This window comes from Neomonachus schauinslandi, chromosome 9 (assembly GCF_002201575.2).
Source record: "Neomonachus schauinslandi chromosome 9, ASM220157v2, whole genome shotgun sequence".
Taxonomy (NCBI): Eukaryota; Metazoa; Chordata; class Mammalia; order Carnivora; family Phocidae; genus Neomonachus; species Neomonachus schauinslandi.
The window spans coordinates 21,032,794-21,053,860 of record NC_058411.1 but is presented as its reverse complement, the minus strand read 5'-3'; the positions used below and the strand labels follow the sequence as shown (position 1 = coordinate 21,053,860).

The 21,067-nt window shown below is 35.7% G+C and overlaps 1 protein-coding gene across 2 annotated transcripts in view; it reads right to left on the bottom strand.

The window, feature by feature from the left end:
- Positions 1-218: 218 nt before the first annotated feature.
- Positions 219-21,067, bottom strand: part of GTF2A1 (general transcription factor IIA subunit 1) — a 50,550-nt gene continuing 29,701 nt past the window's right edge. Inside the window, exons 7-8 of one of the 2 annotated variants that reach the window (XM_044917832.1) lie at positions 19,377-19,466; positions 219-258 (exon numbers count right to left, since the gene is read on the bottom strand). In XM_044917832.1, the coding sequence (XP_044773767.1) occupies positions 253-258; positions 19,377-19,466 (96 nt within the window). In that variant the 3' untranslated portion in view covers positions 219-252. Of the gene's footprint in view, positions 259-9,400; positions 10,475-19,376; positions 19,467-21,067 lie in introns of those variants that run through there. The other variant, XM_021679617.2, reaches the window with a different exon arrangement.

Genomic DNA, 21,067 nt, shown 5'->3' with positions numbered 1-21,067 from the left:
ATAGCTACAGGAAGGCAAGGGCCGGGGGGGCGGGGTGGATAGAAATAAAGAAAATGAATGGCAAACAGAAACTATAAAATCAGAATCTATGATAACTAGAAATAGAATAAATTACCTACTTAATTGTGTAATTAAGGACCCCGTTTCTTTCCATCTTCTGCTCTGCCTCCCTATGTCATGTGTCTATTAAGCTTGGTTCTCCTCAAGGTCATGGGATAGCTGCTGGTGCAACTGAGCTACGTGCTTCCTCATTCAAATCTGCCAAGAGAAAGAAAGATTTTGTCTGAACATTTCAAGCAACAGTCCTGAAGTTCACGGAATGACTTCTTGGGTCACACTCCCACTGCTGAATCAGTAACCACGGCCAGAGAAGCAGGATGGCTGAGGCACCTAGAACCCAATCCCCACTAAAATACTGTCCTTATTGATAGCTTCTCCCCTTTCTTCCTACTTTACTGGGCCTTACTTGCTCATTCACCCTACTGATTCTCAGGGACGGCTTCAAGGGTGTGTGACACGTACAAGTCACACACGCTGTTGGTTTAATGCTCTGCTGTCGCGGTCTTGAAATTCTTAGGAAGGTTTGAACAGTGGGCCCCACATTGTCATTTTGCATTAGGTTCTGCAAATTATGTAGCCAGTCCTGTTAACTACTCCTCTTCCCAAATTCTGCCCTGGGAGTGCCTTTCAGATTGGTCTTGAACCCTCTTCCTTTCTCTATTAGCTCTCTTTGTGTTCTGGCTTAGATGAATCATTTCTATGGCTTTAAATGCCCTCCATCTGATAGTAATTCCCAAAGATACTGTTTAGCTCAGACATCCCTGCCGAGCTCATCTACTTATATCCAACTTGCCATAGTGATACCTCAACCAGGATGTCTCAATGGGCACCACACACTTAAAAATATATCAAATATGTATCTTTTTATTATTTTCTTTCGTTTTTCATTTTTATTATGTTCAGTTAGCCACCATATAGTACATCATTAATTTTTTTTTAAAGATTTTATTTATTTATTTGACACAGAGAGAGAAAGCACAAGTAGGCAGAGAGGTAGGCAGAGAGAGAGGGAGAAGCAGGCTCTCCACTGAGCAGGGAGGCGGACATGGGGCTCGATCCCAGGACCCAGGGATCATGACCTGAGCCGAAGGCAGCCGCTTAACCGACTGAGCCACCCAGGTGCCCCTACATCATTAATTTTTGATGTAGTGTTCAATGAATCTTTTTATTTCCTCCCCCCGAAACATCTGTCCTCTCCCATGCTCACCACAATCAAGGCTCTTTGGGTAAATTTCTGCACCTTTACACACCATCTCCCTTTCCTGACTCAAAGCATTTGTGTGTTTCTTGTTCCCTCTGTCCACCAGAATGTTTATATTGATTTATGCTTCCTCAAGCAATCTATCATAAAGCCCATTTACCCACACCCTGACGTGACAGGTTATTCTTTCTTCTAGTCATTGGATCGGTGGAAAAATGGTTTCTTATTGCCTTATTTCCTATTCTTTCAATTATGAAAAAGGTCAATTAATTGACATTGGCCCTTCTTTGAAGAACTGATTTCTTTATTCCATGTGTCCACTTTCCCTGGTGGAATATCTTATTAATTTGTATGAGTCCATTATATATGAAAAATATCAATTGTTTGTCTTAAAGTGAGTTAGAACATACTTGGAACAAGGAAAGACAAATCATTATCAGTTCTCAATGTAAGATAAAGCATGGTGGAAGCAATAGAATGTTCTTGACTCTGAAACCATGAAGTTCGAAAGGGAGAGCATTGGGGCGCCTGGGTGGCTCAGACGGTTAAGTGTCTGCCTTCGACTCAGGTCATGGCCCCGGGGTCCTGGGTTTGAGCCCCATGTCAGGCTCCCTGCTCAGCGGGGAGTCTGCTGCTCCTTTTGCCCCTCCCCCTGCTTGTGCTCACTCTGTGTGCATAAATAAATAAAATCTTAAAAAAAAAATAAAGGCTAGAGGTTATTATGCTGAGCGAAATAAATCAATAAGAGAAAGACATGTATCATATGATCTCACTGATATGAGGAATTCTTAATCTCAGGAAAAAACTGAGGGTTGCTGGAGTGGTGGGGGGTGGGGGGTGGGGGGTGGGAGGGATGGGGTGCCTGGGTGATAGACATTGGGGAGGGTATGTGCTATGGTGAGCACTGTGAATTGTGTAAGACTGATGAGTCACAGACCTGTACCTCTGAAACAAATACAGTATATGTTAAAAAAAAAAAAAGAGAGAGAGAGAGAAAGATAGTAGGAAGGGTAAAATGAGCGGGGGGAAATCAGAGGAGGAGACAAACCATGAGAGACTATGGACTCTGAGAAACAAACTGAGGGTTCTAGAGGGGAGGGGGGGTGGGGAGATGGGTTAGCCTGGTGATGGGTATTAAAGAGGGCACGTTCTGCATGGAGCACTGGGTGTTATACGCAAACAACAAATCATGGAACACTACATAAAAAACTAATGATGTAATGTATGGTGATTAACATAATAAAATAAAATTTTAAAAAATAAAAAATAAAGGGAGAGTGTTGCAGGCAAAGGGCAAAATCAGGTGCAAATGCCTTGTTTAGGAATTGAATTTTGGGGGCGCCTGGGTGGCTCAGTCCTTAAGCGTCTGCCTTCGGCTCAGGTCATGATTCCGGGGTCCTGGGATGGAGCTCCACGGCGTCGGGCTCCCTGCTCGGCAGGGAGCCTGCTTCTCCCTCTCCCACTCCCCCTGCTTGTGTTCCCTTTCTCGCTGTCTCTCTCTCTGTCAAATAAATAAAATCTTTAAAAAAAAAAAAAGGAATTTTTTATGCTTGTGTTGCCAGATGGGTCCCTATGTGATTGACACTTATGCATCAGGACTTTGAATGAATTCCACACGGACATGAGTTAATGGGCTTTAGTGAGACATAGCTACTAAAGTCAGGGTCAGCAAGAGAATAACAGGCCATGGTGGGGCCCTCCTCCGATGGACACTTTGAGATCCGGTTGAGGGAGACTGACCCACCGTTTCTCCCTTCATGTGAAAAAGAAGCTTTGTCAGACTGGTTGATGGCAGTCTGATTTAGGGTGACTTAGACTACATACCAGGGAAAATAGAAGTTGTCAATGTATATATTGACAGTAGATACAGCAAAACTTGCTGATAGATTGGATGTGGTAAAGTGGGGGGGGAGGGGGGAGAAGAGCTTCAGGGTTGACTCCTTGAGTTTTGTTTTGAGCACCTGGTAGACAGTAGAGCTATTCACTAAAATTGGATAAGACTAGGGAAGAAACAGGTTCAGATGACACTAAGCTTCAAATCCCAGTGAGTGGGAAAACAGTAGTTACTGGTAAACGAGGTTTGGATAGGGAAACAGAAATGGGAATGAATTGTTTCTGTAACAACGTGTTTGAGGAAGAGGGTTATTCCAGAAGCACTCAGTAGGTAACTGGTATCATTTCAATTCCATAACCTTCGGAAAGGTGAAGTTTGAAGGTAAGTGAAGACTCAGAATGTTCTTGATCCATGAAAGCAAAATTCATTTTCAATGTGAAGATCACAACTACAATTAAGTTTCTAGAATTATCTATTTCTATTGACAAACTCAGTGCCCAACATAATCACTAATATTGTCTTCTGAATCCCTCAATTCAATTGCAGAGGCATTCATCACAGGTTGTCAACCTGTGTCTATGAAGGTAGGAAGATAAGGAAAACACACATAAGTAACCTAGTCGAACTAACATCTTTTCTGGGACCATTATTCCTTACTAAAATACATGGGTATATACACCTTTATTGAGCAGTTACCATGTGCCAAGGACTGTGTTAAATGCAACACATGCATTATCTCATCTTCATGACAACCCCAAGTAGTCAGGTTTGGTAACACACCCAAGTTCACACCATTATTAATCCAATCTACACTAGAATTAGAACCCACACAATTCGACCTCACAGCTCTTCAGGTGGCAACTGTCTTATTCATCTCTGGGTCCTCCAATAATACTGGTCACAATTCCTGGCTCATGGGAAATCACTATAGAGTGAGTTGAATGAGAGTTAATATATGCTCTGTGCTCAATTTCTTCTCAGACTAAGAAAACTGTATTTCAAAACAAACAAAAGTAAGCAACTACTTAATATCTGCCTCTTCCTTGGCTGAGGAGTAGGAGGGTTGACACAAAGTCCATTTACCTCCAGAAGTAGGACTGCCAACAATCACTAGGAGAGGGATTCAGGTCAGACTCAAGGTGAGGTAATCAGAGCTTCAAAATCTTTCCCTAACAATATTTTAGTATCAATGTTGTTCTCTATAAATGAATTGGGAAGAACCCATTGACATTTAGGAAAATTGTGTAATTTTTAAAAATGCTGCAAATCTACTAATTTTAGCTTTGGGAAAATTCAACCTATTTTAGACCTATAATTCAGAATATTTTTACTTTAGGGTGAAAAACAGAAAAGCTTAAAGCCTCCTAATCATGTTTCATTACCTTCTCCTATACCTGCCCTTTGCTTTTCTTCCCTCAGGCACTTTCTGCTACAGCCACTGCTTCACTAACTCAACCTCCCAGGCTTAATTTGTTTAGTTGTAACCAAATCTTTCACTGCCTCAACTTAATCAGATCACATCTCTTTTGCTGTTTTTCACCATTAAAAAAAAACTTTTTGCAGCTCCACTAATCAAATTACGTAAATAATTACGAAATCTATAATTTGTGACATCTGAGTGCTTGCTGCTACCAAGCACAATTCTAAGAGCTTTACATGCATTATACCTCAATCCTCAAAATCACAGTCATCATTTTACAGATGAAGAAACTGAGGCCAAAATGGTTAAGGTCATCAACAAAGGAGCTTAAAGTGCAAAAATACAAGATTTGCTGGCAATAAATGTCTTTATGATTGTTTTAATGGTTAAAATTCGCTGGTTTCCTAAAGTAGTAACAGGATTAAAAAATTACAAAAAAACCACAACCTTCTTAGTGATTCATTTGAATTAACTATAAAATTAAAATACCTGCCAATTATTTAATACCTTCTAAAATAACACAAAATATATACGTAATACAAACCTCAATAATCCAGTTCTCCTATTATGCAATTATTTACAAACTCTCAACTAAGGAAAAGATTTAGCTAAACAGAATAATTAAAAAACAAATATGCCCTCAAATAATTTTATCCTACATAATCTATTCTTTGGAGTAGAATTACTCATTTATTACAATATGTTAATTATATCAATTTTTAGTTATATTTTGTTGGTGTGAATTTAGCCCAGTTTAAATTCCTGTGTGCCTGGTCAAAAATTGACAAGGCAAGAAACAACAAATATTGGAGAAGTTGTGGATAAAGGGGAACCCTCTTACACTGTTGATGGGAATGCAAGTTGGTACAGCCACTTTGGAAAACAGTGTGGAGTTTCCTCAAAAAGTTAAAAGCAGAGCTACCCTATGACCCAGCAATTGCACTACTGGTTATTTACCCCAAAGACGCAGATGTAGTGAAAAGAAGGGCCATATGCACCCCAATGTTCATAGCAGCAATGTCCACAATAGCCAAACTGTGGAAAGAGCCGAGATGCCCTACAACAGATGAATGGATAAAGAAAATGTGGTCCATATATACAATGGACTATTACTCAGCCATCAGAAAGGATGAATACCCAACTTTTACATCAACATGGATGGGACTGAAGATTATGCTAAATGAAGTAAGTCAAGCAGAGAAAGTCAATTATATTGTTTCACTTATTTGTGGAACCTAAGGAATAGCATGGAGGACATTAGGAGAAGGAAGGGAAAAATGAAGGGGGGTAAATTGAAGGGGGGAGACAAACCATGAGGACTGTGGACTCCGAGAAACAAACTGAGGGTTCTAGAGGGGAGGGGGTGGGGGTATGGGTTAGCCTGGTGATGGGTATTAAAGAGGGCACGTACTGCATGGAGCACTGGGGGTTGTACGCAAACAATGAATCATGGATCACTGCATCGAAAACTGGTCATGTATTGTATGGTGACATAACATAATAAAATTTAAAAAATAAATAAAAAATAAAAATAAATTCCTGTGTGCCTGGAAAATACGACTATTCTTCTTAAAAGCTACTAAGAACTTGTAACAGTTTAGTATTTCAGATTGACATCCCACCCTAATTTTGAAGGTATAGAATTTAATGATGCCCTTTTCTTTTGATAAATGGAACTTATTAACAATGTAAGCATTTTCCTTTCTAAATTGTATAGTTTTAGTCAGTTATCTATATAAAAGTCTTATACACTAGTAAGCAAAGCAAGCAACATTTTACTCTTTTTTAAATAACATCTTTAATTAAAGTTTTTGCAAAGGTAAAATATTAAACTTAAAATAGGTCTTAGTACATCAAAATACTAAGTTCTCTAATTGTATTCCAAGATGGTCTTTAAAACATAATATCCTGTATATCACAGAAGAGGAACCTTGATCTGCAATTGTACAGAATGAATTTTACAAACATAATAAATATATTTACGCCCTTACACATAACAGTATGTACAACAGCAGTTGACAATAGTAGCTCAGAACAGCAAAAGGATTAGCCCCTCCCCCAAAATTGTAGCCCTGACACATACTGGAACGATTTAAGGAAGCTTGACTAAAATAGTAGTTACTAATTCAATGCAGTTCCTTCCCTTAAGAGAAGAAAAATGTTTCTCTTGCTCCTCAAAATAAACACAAATATTAAGTTTGGTGTGTTCTTCCTTAAATCATAAAAAATGACAAAAGATAGGCTAAGGCAGGCTTAAAAAGGGAATTATAAACTTCAGAATAATTTCCATAGCATAATAGATTAAAATGCAAAACTATTTAATATAAACTCATGAGGAACTATTTAAAGCAACTATGCTTTAACCAATGAATTCAAAATCTGAAATAGCTGACTCAGATGGGAAACAGACATGAAATAAAATGAAAATGTACAAAGATGGATCAATAAAATATTCCATTGCACAAAAGTTCAAAAAAGTTCAAGATGAAATAATCCGAAAATATAGGAATTTTCTCAAGTGGAAGAAAATGCTAAGTTATAAAGGGAACTCCCAAGAGGAAATTATGTCTGTTTTCCTGTACAAGGCATATTTACCTTTTGAAAAGAATGGTGACATTATTGCTGTAAGGTAACCAAAAATTACTCTTAGAGGGAGACAACCCTTTTTTATTCCTCCATAAAAGCCAGAAAAAAGAAAACCAAATCTTTGACTTTCAATATAGCAAAAGAAAATCTTTATACAAAAGCTATTATATTTTTATGTTCTTGCTAAAACCAAAATCTATTAGAATATGCTCTTCAAGAACACATTTTAATCACTATACACACCGCTCAGATCCTGATGTATTCCTAAGAATAACATCAAGGTGGCTTTGATTTTAAGAGAGGCAACAATATAAATGTGATATGACGGCATTTAATTAACAGAAAGAAATGTGAACATTTAAAAAAATATAAAAGCCCAATATAAAGATCCCCCTCATATAACAGACATTTTACTCTAGAAACTAATTGCACATTAAAGTTGTTTTAGCCCAATGTGGCTCTCCACAGAAATTAAATGTGCTCTCAGGCAATTCAAATGGTCTGATACTCCAAAGGACCACCAAAAAAAGAGTACATATACTGAAAGGCACACATTTCCACACTTTACCTAGTAATTTTATGTAAATTTTCCTTTTTTTTTTTGTAGTAAAAGGTGCCATCACCATCTGTGCAAATCTAAACAAATCCTCTTCTGAAACCTTTACTTATTTTCATAATACCAAGTCTGAACTATTTTCCCTCTTTGAATAAACATGTTATTTTCATTTTAAAATTCTGAAAGTGGGAATCCTTGCCTTTTCAAAGGAATGACAGTTTATGGAACCTAATGAAATGATTTGTTAAATACAATGTAAAAGCATGATTAAGAATTCAAGTACAGTAAAAGATAAGCAAGTGGCATTCTTATAGCAAGCCACTATAATAAAACCAAAACATTCTATTTGATTAAAAAGGAATACGATGCAGTAATACATAAGAGCACAATTTGGTATGCAGTGTTGTTTGGACCGGCTTTCAGAATTTTAACAGGTAAAAGAAAAGCATTTGCCAAGTATGCCATAATTAATATGCAATACACAGGTGCAAATACAAATGGTTATTTCCTGCTTCAAAATAACCCTAGTGAGTCACTCTGAAAGCGGTGGTTGTTCATATTTGAAAATAACATTATAAAAACAGGCCAGTATACAATTCTACTATGAATACAAATGTTTGTCTACATAGAGGGCCCAAAACACGAGCTGTATATCCTATAGTAATCCAAGGTTCAGTAGCAGAAGAACTACGATATAGCCAAAGGGGTTCAATCAACATTGCAGCACTGCTAAACTTTTATAGGTAGTTCAGGTCGTTGACTTCTTCACTGGGTAAATATAAACCTATTAGCAACTATACTGAAGGAAAACTGAACAACAGGACTTCCTTGATTTCACTCCCTCCCTTCTCTTCTCCCAGATTCATTAACAAAAACAAACAGAAAAACCTGTGTGTGCTTTGAGAGTAGTGGGGTAAACAAATAAACCTCCCCTCCAAAAAACTAAATTAATATAGTAAAAATTAAAACCGTATTACCAGTTAATGGTATCTGAATAAAACCTAACTACTAGCATGCTAGAAACCATCATTTACACCAAAGTTCAGAACATAAGTTAAAGGGACCAAGTTGGTACGTGGGGTGGGAAGTAGGCAAAAAAAAAAAAAAAAAAAAATTTATTAGCCTTTTTAGATTTGTGTAAAAAAAAAAAATAATAGCTCACAGTTTTTCTTTGCAATGTAAAGTGTTAATATGTTATTTCTGGAAACACACAAAGGCAAATAAAAAGAAGACAAAAAATGGAAGACTTAAAAAAAAATCAATATACAAGTAACTTAAACCATGTGAATTTTGTCAAGATAGACCATGAAAAAGAATTAGTTATAAGAAAACACAGATGAAGACAAATGTTCCTACAGTTCTCCCAGGCAACTAGTTCACACAGAACATAGCATTGCCATATTGTTCTTTAGAGCCCCTTATAGAATACAGAGCTGTGCATTCTTAATATACATATTACATTTCTATTATTCTTAATATACAAGTCAAATTTTCTATGCTTTCTTCTCGATGTGCAAACTGGAGCCCATGTCTACATTATCAATGGCCTGGAAGGGCCACCAAATGAAAGAGAGGTAAATATGTACTTAGTGGCCCAACCCCCTCTAACCCCTAAATTTCTCCCTCAAATTACAAAGTTGCAATTAAAAAAATTTGTTCAATTAGAACAGTTTTTAAATTCTTTACTAGTAAACACAAGAAACTTTTATAATTACTAAACTGTTTAAAAAAAATCCAGGTCCTCACTACCTGCCCAATGCTTCAGTCAATGCACAGAATGTTATCTAAATGTCTGTTTAGCTTAAAGATTAAACATATGTATAAGCATATACTTCAGCCCAACAGGAAAAAATCTATATCTATTCTTATGTATGTAATTTCAGCTAGATGGTACCTCTGTGAAATAAAACTGTATTCCTGAGGAGCCACTCTGGGGTTTCTTTATAAGGTATGGGACTAAAAGAAACAAATATTTTTCTGTAAGGAAACCAAAGCTGCCATTTTAATTCTGTTCAACTCAATGAGGCCCAAGTTACATTTAGTTAAGTATGAAAACCTAATTAAAATAATCATTCCTGGGTCAAATTTTGCCTCCAAACTGTGTTCACTGATTACTTCCTTTAACTCTTAAACAGATATTTCATAAAGCAGGGAAGGAAGAGGTATATATTACTGAGGAGAATAGCTAGTAAAAATATTTAAGACCTACAACGAGAGTTCTAAATTGTTTCCTTATAGAAGTGAATTAAAATTCAACACAATTCTTACCCTTTTGTAAAAAGCTCACACGCAATTTTTACCAAATATAACCACATACAATAAGCAGTTTCAGTTCAATCTATCAAAAGGGAATTTTCTTCAGTTCGTTCCAACAAGTATCTTCTGATTGAACCCAAGTTGGAGGAAGGAATATAGACAAAGCTTTACATGCTAATTACTGGTGGCAGGTACCTGTATTTAAAATCAACAATTATGGTTTTCCAAAACCCCAACCTCCCCCACCCCAACAACCCCAGGTGCTACAGTTCCATGGCTTGCCAGTTAGTAGTGTCTGTTGTCAAGGTCTCTTTGTTCCAGTAGCTTTGATTCTACTGCACTTCTCTGACATGCAGAAATTAAGTTTTGGTTGGTGTATGTCCCAAGTTTCAAACTGTCCACTTTAAATTTTTTTTAAGTTTGTTTTATTTATAAAAGAAAAGAACCAACTCTTCACCATTCTGCATCTCCAATGGCTTTGGAAAATATATAATCTCTTCCATTAAGATTCATAATGCCATCCTTGAGGTGAAATTTCCATTTGTTTTTACTTCTGTGTATCTAAATAAACAAAAAAAGAATGTAAGAGATACAATCAAGACACAGAGGAAACAAAAAACCCATTCATACACCAAAACATCTTTCATCTTGAACATTACTCCATTTATAAATTGTTCTTTTAATTGACAGATAATTGACATGTAACAGTAGTTACAGCTGCACAACACAATGATTCGATACTTGTATATATTACAAAATGATCATAAATAAGTCTAGTTAACACCCACCACCATATATAGCTACAAATTTTTTTCATGTGATGAGAATTTTTTTTTGAGAACGGAAGAGTACTTTATTGACATTAATTTCACATTTAGAAAAAGACCCACGTCTAGCCATCTTCCAAGTGCCCAGTTTCAGAGACCCCCTTAAAACTGTAGATGTTTCAATTTCACCATTTATTTTCCTACATACAACAAAATAAAGCAATTTACGGTTCCTTGATCTTTCTCTGCAGGAATGTGTAAGACTATCTTCTGAGCACATCGCACCAGTTAGGAAGTTCCTAACACACTGTAGACTCTCATGCAGTGACTATGATTACTTGCATCCAAATGAAGTGCCATTCTCCCCTAATGTAGATATGAAACTGTTTCAATGATACCACCACTGCTGCAAAGTCTCCAAAATTCTTGGATTTGCACCCAGAGGCTTTTCACTGTTGATAAGAGTTCCTCAATTATTCAATTAAGCTTTCACTCTCATCATGTGATGAGAATTTTTAAGATCTACTCTTTTAGCAACTTTCAAGTATGTATTCAAGTATATATGGCATTAACTACAGTCACCATGCTGTGTATCACACCCCTATGACTTATTTATTTTATAACTTCAAGTTTATACTTTTGACCCCCTTCAAACATTTGCCCCAATCTCCACCCTCTGGCCTCTAGCAACCACCAATCTGTTCTCTGTATCTATGAGTTCAGTTTTTGTTTTGTTGTTGTTGGGTTTTTTTGCTTGGTTGTTGTAGAATCCACATACAAAAGTGAGATCATATGATTATTTGTCTTTCTCTCTCATTTCACTTAGCATAATGCCTCAAGGTCCACCCACGTTATCATAAATGACAAGCTTGCTTTTTTATGGCTGAATAATATTATATCATGTGTATATAAATATATACCACATTTTCTTTATCATTCATCCACTGATGGGACACTTAAGTTGCTTCCCTGTCCTTGGCTCTTGTAAATAATGCTGCAATGAACATGGGAGGGCATAAACCTTTCAGAGTTAGTGTTCTCATCTCCTTTGAATAACTATTAAGGAAGCAGAATTGCTGAATCATATGGTAGTTTTATTTTGGATTTTCAAGGAACCTCCACACAGTTTTCCATAGTGGCTATACCAATTTACATTCCTACCAAAAGTGTGTAAGGGCTCCCATTTTTCCACAACCACACATAACACTTGTTATTTCTTATCTTTTTGATAACAATCATTCTAACAAGTATGAGCTGATATCTCATTGTGGTTTTGATTTGTATTTCCCTGACGAATAGTGATGTTGAGCGCCTTTTCATATACCCGTTGGCCATTTTATGTCTTCTTTGGAAAAACGTCTATTCAGTTCTGTCCATTTTTTAAATTGAATTGCTTTTTTGCTATTGAGTTGTATGAGTTCTCCATACATTTTGGATATTAACTATCAGATATGATTTACAAATATTTTCTCTTCTGTAGGTTGCCTTTTCATTTTGTTGATGGTTTCCCTTGCTGTGAAGAAGCTTTATAGTTTAATGTAGTCCTGTTTATTTTGCTTTTGTTGCCTTTGCTTTTGGTGCCAAATCTAAAAAACTACAACCAAGACCCACGTCAAGGAGCTTACTTCCTATGTTTTCTTCTAGTTTTATGGTTTCAGATCTTACATTCAAGTCTTTAACCATTTTGAGTTGATTTTTGTGTATGCTCTAACATAGTGGTCTGGTTTCATCCTTTGCATGTGGCTGTCCAGTTTTCCCAATACCATTTATTGAAGTGACTGTCCTTTCCCCATTGTATATTCTTAGCCCCTTTGTTGTAAATGAATTGAATACATGTTTGGGTTCACTTCTGGGCTCTTTTCTGTTCCATAGATCCGCATGTCTGATTTTATGCGAATACCATACTGTTTTGATTCTTACAGCTTTGTAATATAATATAAAATCAGAAAGCACGATGCCTCTCTCTTTCTTAAGATTGCTTTGGCTATTCAGGGTCTTTTGAATTTTAGAATTATCTGTTCCATTTCTGTGAAAAATGCCATTGACATTTTGATAGGGATTGCACTAAAACTGTTGAATCCGTAGATCACTTTGAGTAGTGGACACTTTAACATTAATTCTTTCAATCAATGAACACAAAATATTTTTCCATGTTTCTTCTTCAATTTCCTTCAGTGTCTTAGTTTTCATTGCACACATTTCATCTTGGTTAAATTTATATCTTGGATTTTATTCTTTTTGATGCAATAAATGAAATTAACTTCCCCTTCTGATAGTTTATTATTAGCATATAGAAATGCAACATATTTTGTATACTGATTTTGTATCTTGCAACATCACTGAATTTATTACTTCTAACAGTTTTTTGGTGGCGTCTTCAGGGTCTTCTATATATAATACTTGGTCTTCTGTAAATAGTGACAGTTTTACTTCTTCCTTTCTAATTTGGTGCTTATTTCTTTTTCTTGCCTAACTGCTCTGGCTAGAACTTCTAATACTATGTTGAAAATGGCAAGAATAAGCATTCTTGTCTTGGTCCTGATCTTAAAAGGTTTTCAGCTTTTCTCCTTTGAGTGTGTTACCTGCAGGTTTGTTATGTATGTCCTTTCTTATGTTGAGGTAGTTACGTTCCCTCTAATACCCACTTTCTTGAATTCTTATCATAAACAGATGTTGAATTCTGCCACATGCTTTTTCTGCATCTATAGAGATGACCGTATGATTTTTATCCTTATTTTGTTAATATGGTCAGTTACCACATTGATTTGTGTATGTTGAATCATCCTTGGATCCCCTGAAATAAATCCCACTTGGTACATGGTCATGGTATATGATCATCTTAATATATTGTTGAATTCAGTTTGCTAATATTTTGTTGAGGATTTTGGCATCTGTGTTCATCAGGAATACTGGCCTATAATTTTCTTTTCTTGTGGTGCCCTTGTCTGGTTTAGGTGTCCGGGTAATACTGACCTTATAAAATGAGTTTAGAAGTGTTCCCTCCTCTTCTATTTTTTGGAAAAGTTTGAGAAGGACTGGTATTAATTCTTCTTGAAGAATTTCTTCTTTATTGTGGTAGAGTTCACCAGTAAAGCCATCTGGTTTCATGATGGTTTGTCGGAATGTTTTTGATTAGGAATTTATCCATTTCTTCTAGGCTGTCCAATTTCTTAGCATATAATAATTGTTCACAGTAGTCTTATGATTCTTTATATTTCTGTGGTATCTGTTATAACAACTCCCCTTTCACTTCTGATTTTATTTGAGTCTTAGCCTTTTTTTCTTGGTGAGTCTAACTAAAGGTTTGTCAATTTATCTTTTCAAAGAACCAGCTCTTAGTTTCATTGATCTTTTCTAGTGTCTTTTTACTCTCTATTTATTTCCACTCTGATCTTTGTCATTTCCTCTCTTGCTACTAACTTTGGACTTCATTTGTTCTTTTTCTAGTTCTTTGAGATACAAAGTTAGGCTGAGATGTTTCTTGTTTCTTGATATAGTCATTTATCTCTATTAACTTCCCTCCTAAGAGTGCTTTTACTACATCTTGTGAGTTTTGGTATGCTATATTTCTATTTTCATTTGTCTCAAGATTTGTTTTCTCTTTTGATTTCTTCTTTCACTCAATGATTATTCAGTAGCATGCTGTTTAATGTCCAAATATTTGTGAATTTTCCAATTTTTTTCTTGTAATTGATTTCTAGTTTCGTACCATTGTGGCTGGCCAAATTGGTTTTTTGTTTTGTTTGTTTTGACAAATTGGTTTCCTTTTTTTTTTTCTACAAGATTGACTGACTGATTTGACAGAGAGAGAGAGGGCACACAAGTGAGCACAAGTAGGGAGAGCCGCAGGCAGAGGGAGAGGGAGAGGGAGAAGGAGAAGCAGGCTCCCCACAGAACAGGGAGTCTGATGTGGGGCTCCATCCCAGGACCCCAGGATTATGACCTGAGCCAAAGGCAGACACTTAACCGATTAAGCCACCCAGGCACCCCCAAACTGGTTTCTTAATAAAGTTAAATTTGACAAAAAACAAACAAACAAAAATCCTATTCACTCAGGTGAGTTTTTAAAGAAATAAATATATCTGCAATTAGTACTATTTTACAGTTCTTAATACTTGTGTTCATTAATAATACATTTCTCTGCAAAGTATCTTATTTTTGCCAAGTTTATATATACATGTGTCCCTTTTTTCACAGGAAATTTTATACTGGCAAACTTTTAAAATAGGAATACCCTTTGTTTTCCCTGATGCTTCTAGACCACTGTTTTGCCTTTTCTCCATAACTCCTTTTATGTCTACGCTATTTAACCTTCGGCTTTTTTTCATTCTTATCTAGACCACCAGGACACTATCTACTCAATATTGGAATCATGTTTACAACCATTCTCTTCCTCACATACAGTAACAATTTCCATATTGCTAACTCTTCTAATACTATGGTCCAACAGTATTAATAGCCATACTAATATTAATATTTCTAACCTCTAATTACTTTATCTCTGATTCTACTTTAGTTATCTACAGGACACCAGGCAACTGTTTTCTCAATGGCCACCAATTATCTTCTAGTTTATCATATCAACAGCCTCTTGTTACCTGATTTATTATAATAACTTTCCAACTGATTTCCAGGCTTCACTCTCACCTTCCTTCCATCCCCTCTGCTTGACTATTTCTATTTCTAAATGACCTGGTAATAACTCACCTACCAAGCTTATTTCCTACTTCCATATTCCTCAAAGACTGTATTTCAATCAAAAGAAGTATCATTCCTTGCTCCCATTTTCACAAATTCAATTCTGATTTCAAGACCCACCTCAAAAATACTGTGTTCTCTCAAAGCGCTCCCTAATCACATCAGCTAAAAGTAGTCTCTCCTAATAATTAATTTTCAGTGTCATTCCCAAACACATTTCTAGTATCATTTCTAAGTATATACAATTACAAAGAATTTCTTCTACCAAAGTAAAACCCCTTATAGTTTTCTCCAAGACCTAACATGGAACCTTACACATGGCAGTATTTAACAAATACATCTGAGGGAATGCTGATCATCCAGTCACTTATAGATTTCAAAACCTATGTGCATCTGCAATTAAGCCAAAGGGGGAAGGGCAGTGTTCAAATTGGGCCAGACCCTGGGCACTACCCTCTTTACTTTCATTTATAGTTTTTAGTTGTTTGCAATTCATAGATTTAAGGAGAAAAGGAGTTATAAAACTTAATCAACTGAAATGACCTTTTTTCCCTTTCCCAATAAGTCCCATGCTTCATTCAATTTTCAGCTTAAGCTCCATATCTTCAGAGAAGGACCCATGGTTCTCCCTCTTCTCTGATCTAAAGGGACCTCGAAATCAAGTAGTTAAGGCTTTCATTTTCAAAAAAAGATAATCACAGCTTGGAGAGGTTCAATGATTTACCAGGAGCATTTTGTGGCAAAGATGATTCTCAAATCCAAGACATCTTTTTACTAAATCAGGCCATTTCATATAATAATCCAGAAATGTTCACTATGTATAGATATTTTCTGAGAATTCATTCATAAAATTCCATGCTCTAACCTCCCAATACAAACATTTCCATGGCATATTCTTGGCAAGCTGTTGTTCAGTCTCTGCTTGAGTATGATTAGAAGCGGGGGACAAAGAACTGCAAATTAAGTTATTCCACTCTGGGCCTGTTCTCTTATAAGTCTTTCATACTTCATCCCTTACTGAAATCTGCTTCCTCCAAACTTCCACTTACTGATCCTAGCTCTATCTTCTGGGACTTAATTAAAAAAAAAAAAAAATCAAACAACACTTTATGTATTTGAAAACTACTCTGATGCTTTTCCTCTACATCACTGAGTTAAGTTATACACACGTTTAATATTTATCAAATTTTTCTTCTTATTACAAGAAAATACAGCAAAATAAGGTTAAAATAGCAGTTAGGGCAGAAACTCTTGTGTTAAGTGGTCTTATATTTCTGGTCTAAAAATACACTATGAGATTCAGATGTTAAACGTAACATCTTAAGACAGATAATTTGAATGTCCAACAGACATACCAAACTTACCATGTTCAAAACTAATTACTCTCCTCACCCAAACGTGCTCCATCTTCAGCCTTTCCTATCTGAGTTGATGGCATCTCCATTCTTCCTTCTGGTTCCTCATCAAAAAATCTTGAATCATTCTTGATTCCTCTTTTTCTTTTCTACCACTTGTCAAGAAGAGTCAGAAAATCCTGCTGACTCTTCCTTCAAAACATACCCAAGATTCAGCTGCTTCTCATCACTTCCAATACTATCCCCCTAGCCTAAGTCACCATTATCTCTCACTTCGATTACTATAATATCCTTCTGTTAGTCTCCTTGTTTCAACTCTGCTTCCTCTACACAGTCCATTCTCAACAAAGAAGACAAAGTAATCTTTTTAGAATTAAAATGTAAGTGATACTACAACTGTCTATTTGAGACCTTCCAATAACTTTCCAATTCGCTCATAAGAGCCCATGTCCTCATAAACTTCCATACCACCTGCCCCACTTACCACTGACTTAATCTACTAACTATATCCCTTCCCCTGCATTCCCAGTCCAACCACTCTGGCCTCCATGCCACCCCTCACACAAAACAGGCAGGTTCTGTTAACCAGATAATGACAAGGCAAGGCTTTGTTCAAATGTCATCTTCTCAAAAGATCTAACAAGACTAACCTTTTAAAAAACTGTAACCTGTCCCCTTTCCTACCAATTATCCATACCAATTATCTGCTTCTAACATACCATAATAATTTATTTATTACATTTTAGCATCTGTTTCCCTTAACTAAAGTTCCCAATGGCAGGGATTGTTTTACTTTGTTTACTACTGTATCTCAACCTCCTAGTGCAGTGCCCTGGTACATCATAGACACTCTATTTGTTGAATGAAAAAAACCTGTCTCCTTTTTTCTTTGACTCCCTATAGAGAAAGTAGTAACTATCCGAAAACTGGGTACATAAATTGATTTCCAGCATGAACCGAGTGACTCCAACTTGAAAGACAATGGGATTATATAAGCAAGAAAGTGATGAGTAGCCAGGAAAAAGAAATTCCCCAGACAACTAAAGAAACTGATTGCATCCTCCTATATTGACAATTTGCAAAAAGCAAGTATAGAAAAACTTTGGGCTCATTTGATTCTAAAAATTAGATCTCTGCGCTCCCCTGCTAGAACCTCCAAACAAGCTCTCAAGGTCTAAAAATTAGATCTCTGTGAACTTTAAAGTGTTTATTACTCAACACACTACTTAAAGCTATTTTCCATTTCTGTCTAAAACATTAAAACATTAAAATGTCTTAGGAGCAAAACAAACCAATTTTAACATTTAAAATATTATGTGTACAATTTGTACCAAAGGAGAATACAATACCAAACAAGAATACAATACATTCTTACAATATGAAAATACTTAGAAGTATATTCTTCAATCTAGCTAAGGTAAAGGTCTCTCTTGCCTGAATCTGACATCTTGTCACCATAAAACTGTGTTCTGGCTAATTTGGTTGCATGAGGTTTCTTTGACATTTCCTGACAATATAAGGTTTATTGGTATCTATTTTAACATTAATACTCTTCCATTACACAAGTGTAACAAAAAATTATATTATAATGTCCCTGGTTTAAGGTTTTAAGAATGCTCACCCAAAAGTCACACAGTACAAAAGTGATGCTCTGATAATTCTGTTTATGAATGACTTCACTGACTTTATTCTGTAATCTCACTGCAAGTAACTGGCTTGACTTTACCTCTTCATTACAACATGATAAGATTAATTGTTTTGACACTTCCCTATAGATAGGTTTCCAAAAAGTACGGCTATTTATATGCAATAAGCACGACTACTTATAAGATTCATTTCTATAAAAGCAACACAAATATAAGATTTTCATCATTTGTAAAGGAAATTCATGCAAGGCACAAATTTGCATGATCATAACTACAGCTCCAGTGCCTGGCACAGGCAGACACTTAGTGTTTGTTTAGTGAATGAGTATGCTTACAAACAAAAAGCTCAATTGCTTCTGTTAGGGTTTTCATCATTTGGTAAAGACCACTGTTGAAATTAAATTATAAATGCAATATAATTTGTGGATTTATTATAAATTTAATGATTATAGAAAACAGTTTTATTCCAAATTAAATGTTTCAATAGTTAACAAAATCTCAACAATAATGCCAATAACAATAACAAAAATACTTGGCAAGTAGCTTCCTTTTGAAGAATTAGGAAAACAAGAATTCAATAGCTAATTCTCACAGGCCTAGTTTAAAAATACCTAAGGCTGCCAAAAATACAGCAAAGCTAAATAATTTTAAAAATGATTTTCAGTAAAAACATATCTTTTGTTAGTTAGCAGTCCCGTTTATTGCCCTAGTTCTCGCCTTAGTAATAAAAAAAAAAAAAGTGACAAAATTCAATTAAAGCCTTTTAGGTTTGGGGTAGTTGAAACTAAAGGGAAAACAGGGTTAATCTACTGGGTTATTAATGTTAAAGGACAACCCCAAAATAATCTACTAAACTATAACAATGTCTACATTCACCCTATTTATATTGAATATAAGAGGCATCCATCAGCTGCCCAAATGTTTGAACAAGGTAGAAAAGATATTTAGGGAAGAAATTACAACAAAAAAAATGTAAGTAACCTGATCAAATCCTTACCTTATCATATTGGCATACAACAACATTTTCTGTATCAAAGAGTTCCTGTCCTTCCTCATCACTCACATCATCTTCACTGTTGAGGGGCTCCTACAAATAAGAAAGAAGAGTACTTATTTATACTTCATGTATTATTAGAAAAAGGCCCTTCTAATATTCAAGGAAAAGAAATACAATGACCTTGATGTTCTCTGAGAATGAAGGTTCAGACAGAAGCATATACACACATATATATATATATACCACAAACTTATTAAGACTTTGCGAATTTTACTGAAATTCCAGTAAGAAATCAAAAATAAAAAGTTAAGCTATATAACTTTAAAGTCTGAAAAGATGTTTATTTCCTTCATTCTTTCAGAACAGGATTACTCTCTCCAATAACTGTTTAAGATGCCTAGAAGGGGACCTAAGAAAATATGAGATAATGGTACTACGTACCACCAGCAGCAGCAGAGTAAAAGGGAAAACAGTGGTGAAGTTGGAGGAGGAAAAAAAGGCTATAAAACAGGCTAGGAATCTGGCTTGTCTCTGTGTGGAGGACTAAGACTCTATTTATAATACCAGCATTTCTACCATTGTGATGGTAATGGTGGAGGCTTGTAGTTTAACTAAGGCATTCAGATTAAAAGGATATATGTGGGAAGGGTGAAGTGGAAGGGGGTCTCAGTCCCAAAGAGAATTAAAGGCCAAGATCTAACTAAAGCATAAAATGACCAACTATGTTAAATCCGACCTCAGTTATTTGAGAAGATAAAAGATATAACTCAGATTTCTAGTTAACAGAGAAAGAGAAGATAGGACAAAATAAAAGTGGAAAGGAAAATAATCAAGATGATATTAAGTCTAGGCTTATACCTCACACACACGTGTGTGTGTGTGTGTATTCTTTAAAATAGATATCACCAATGTAAATATAAAAACAATTTATTGAGGTAAAATTCATATAACAAAATTCACCATTTTAACCATTTTAGAGTGTACAACCAGTCATACTTAGTACATAAATAATGTATGCAATTATCACCACTATCTAATTCCAGAACAATTTCATCACCTTTACCATTAAACAGTCACTCAATCCCATCCCCACCTCTCCCCAGCCCCCCATTAATCTGTTTTCTGTCACTATGTATTTACCTCTGGATAGTTCATATAAATGCAAACATATGATATACACACGTAACAACGTGTGGTATGGTTTCTTTAACTTATAATGTGTGAGGTTCATCCATGTTGTAGCATAAACCAGTACTCTGTTCCTTTTCATGGCTAAATAATACTCCTTTGCATGGATAAATCACATTTTAATTTATCCATCCATCAATTGATAGACATTTGGGTTATTTACATCTTTTGGATTTTGTAAACAGTTTTGAATATTCATGTACAAGCTTTTATTTGAATAACAGTTTTCAATTCTCTTATACATATACTTAGGAGAATTGCTGGGTCATACGATAATTTTATGCCTAACATTTTGAGGAACCACCAAACCCTTTTCCATAGCAGCTACACCATTTTCCATTCCCACCAGCAATGCAAAAGAGTTCCAATTTCTCCACATCCTCACCAACATCCGTTTCCTTTTTTCTCTCTTTTGATTACAGTCATCCTGGTAAATGTGAAGTGGTATCTCTCTTTGTGGTTTTGATATATCCATTGCTGTAATAACTAGTGATGTTGAACAT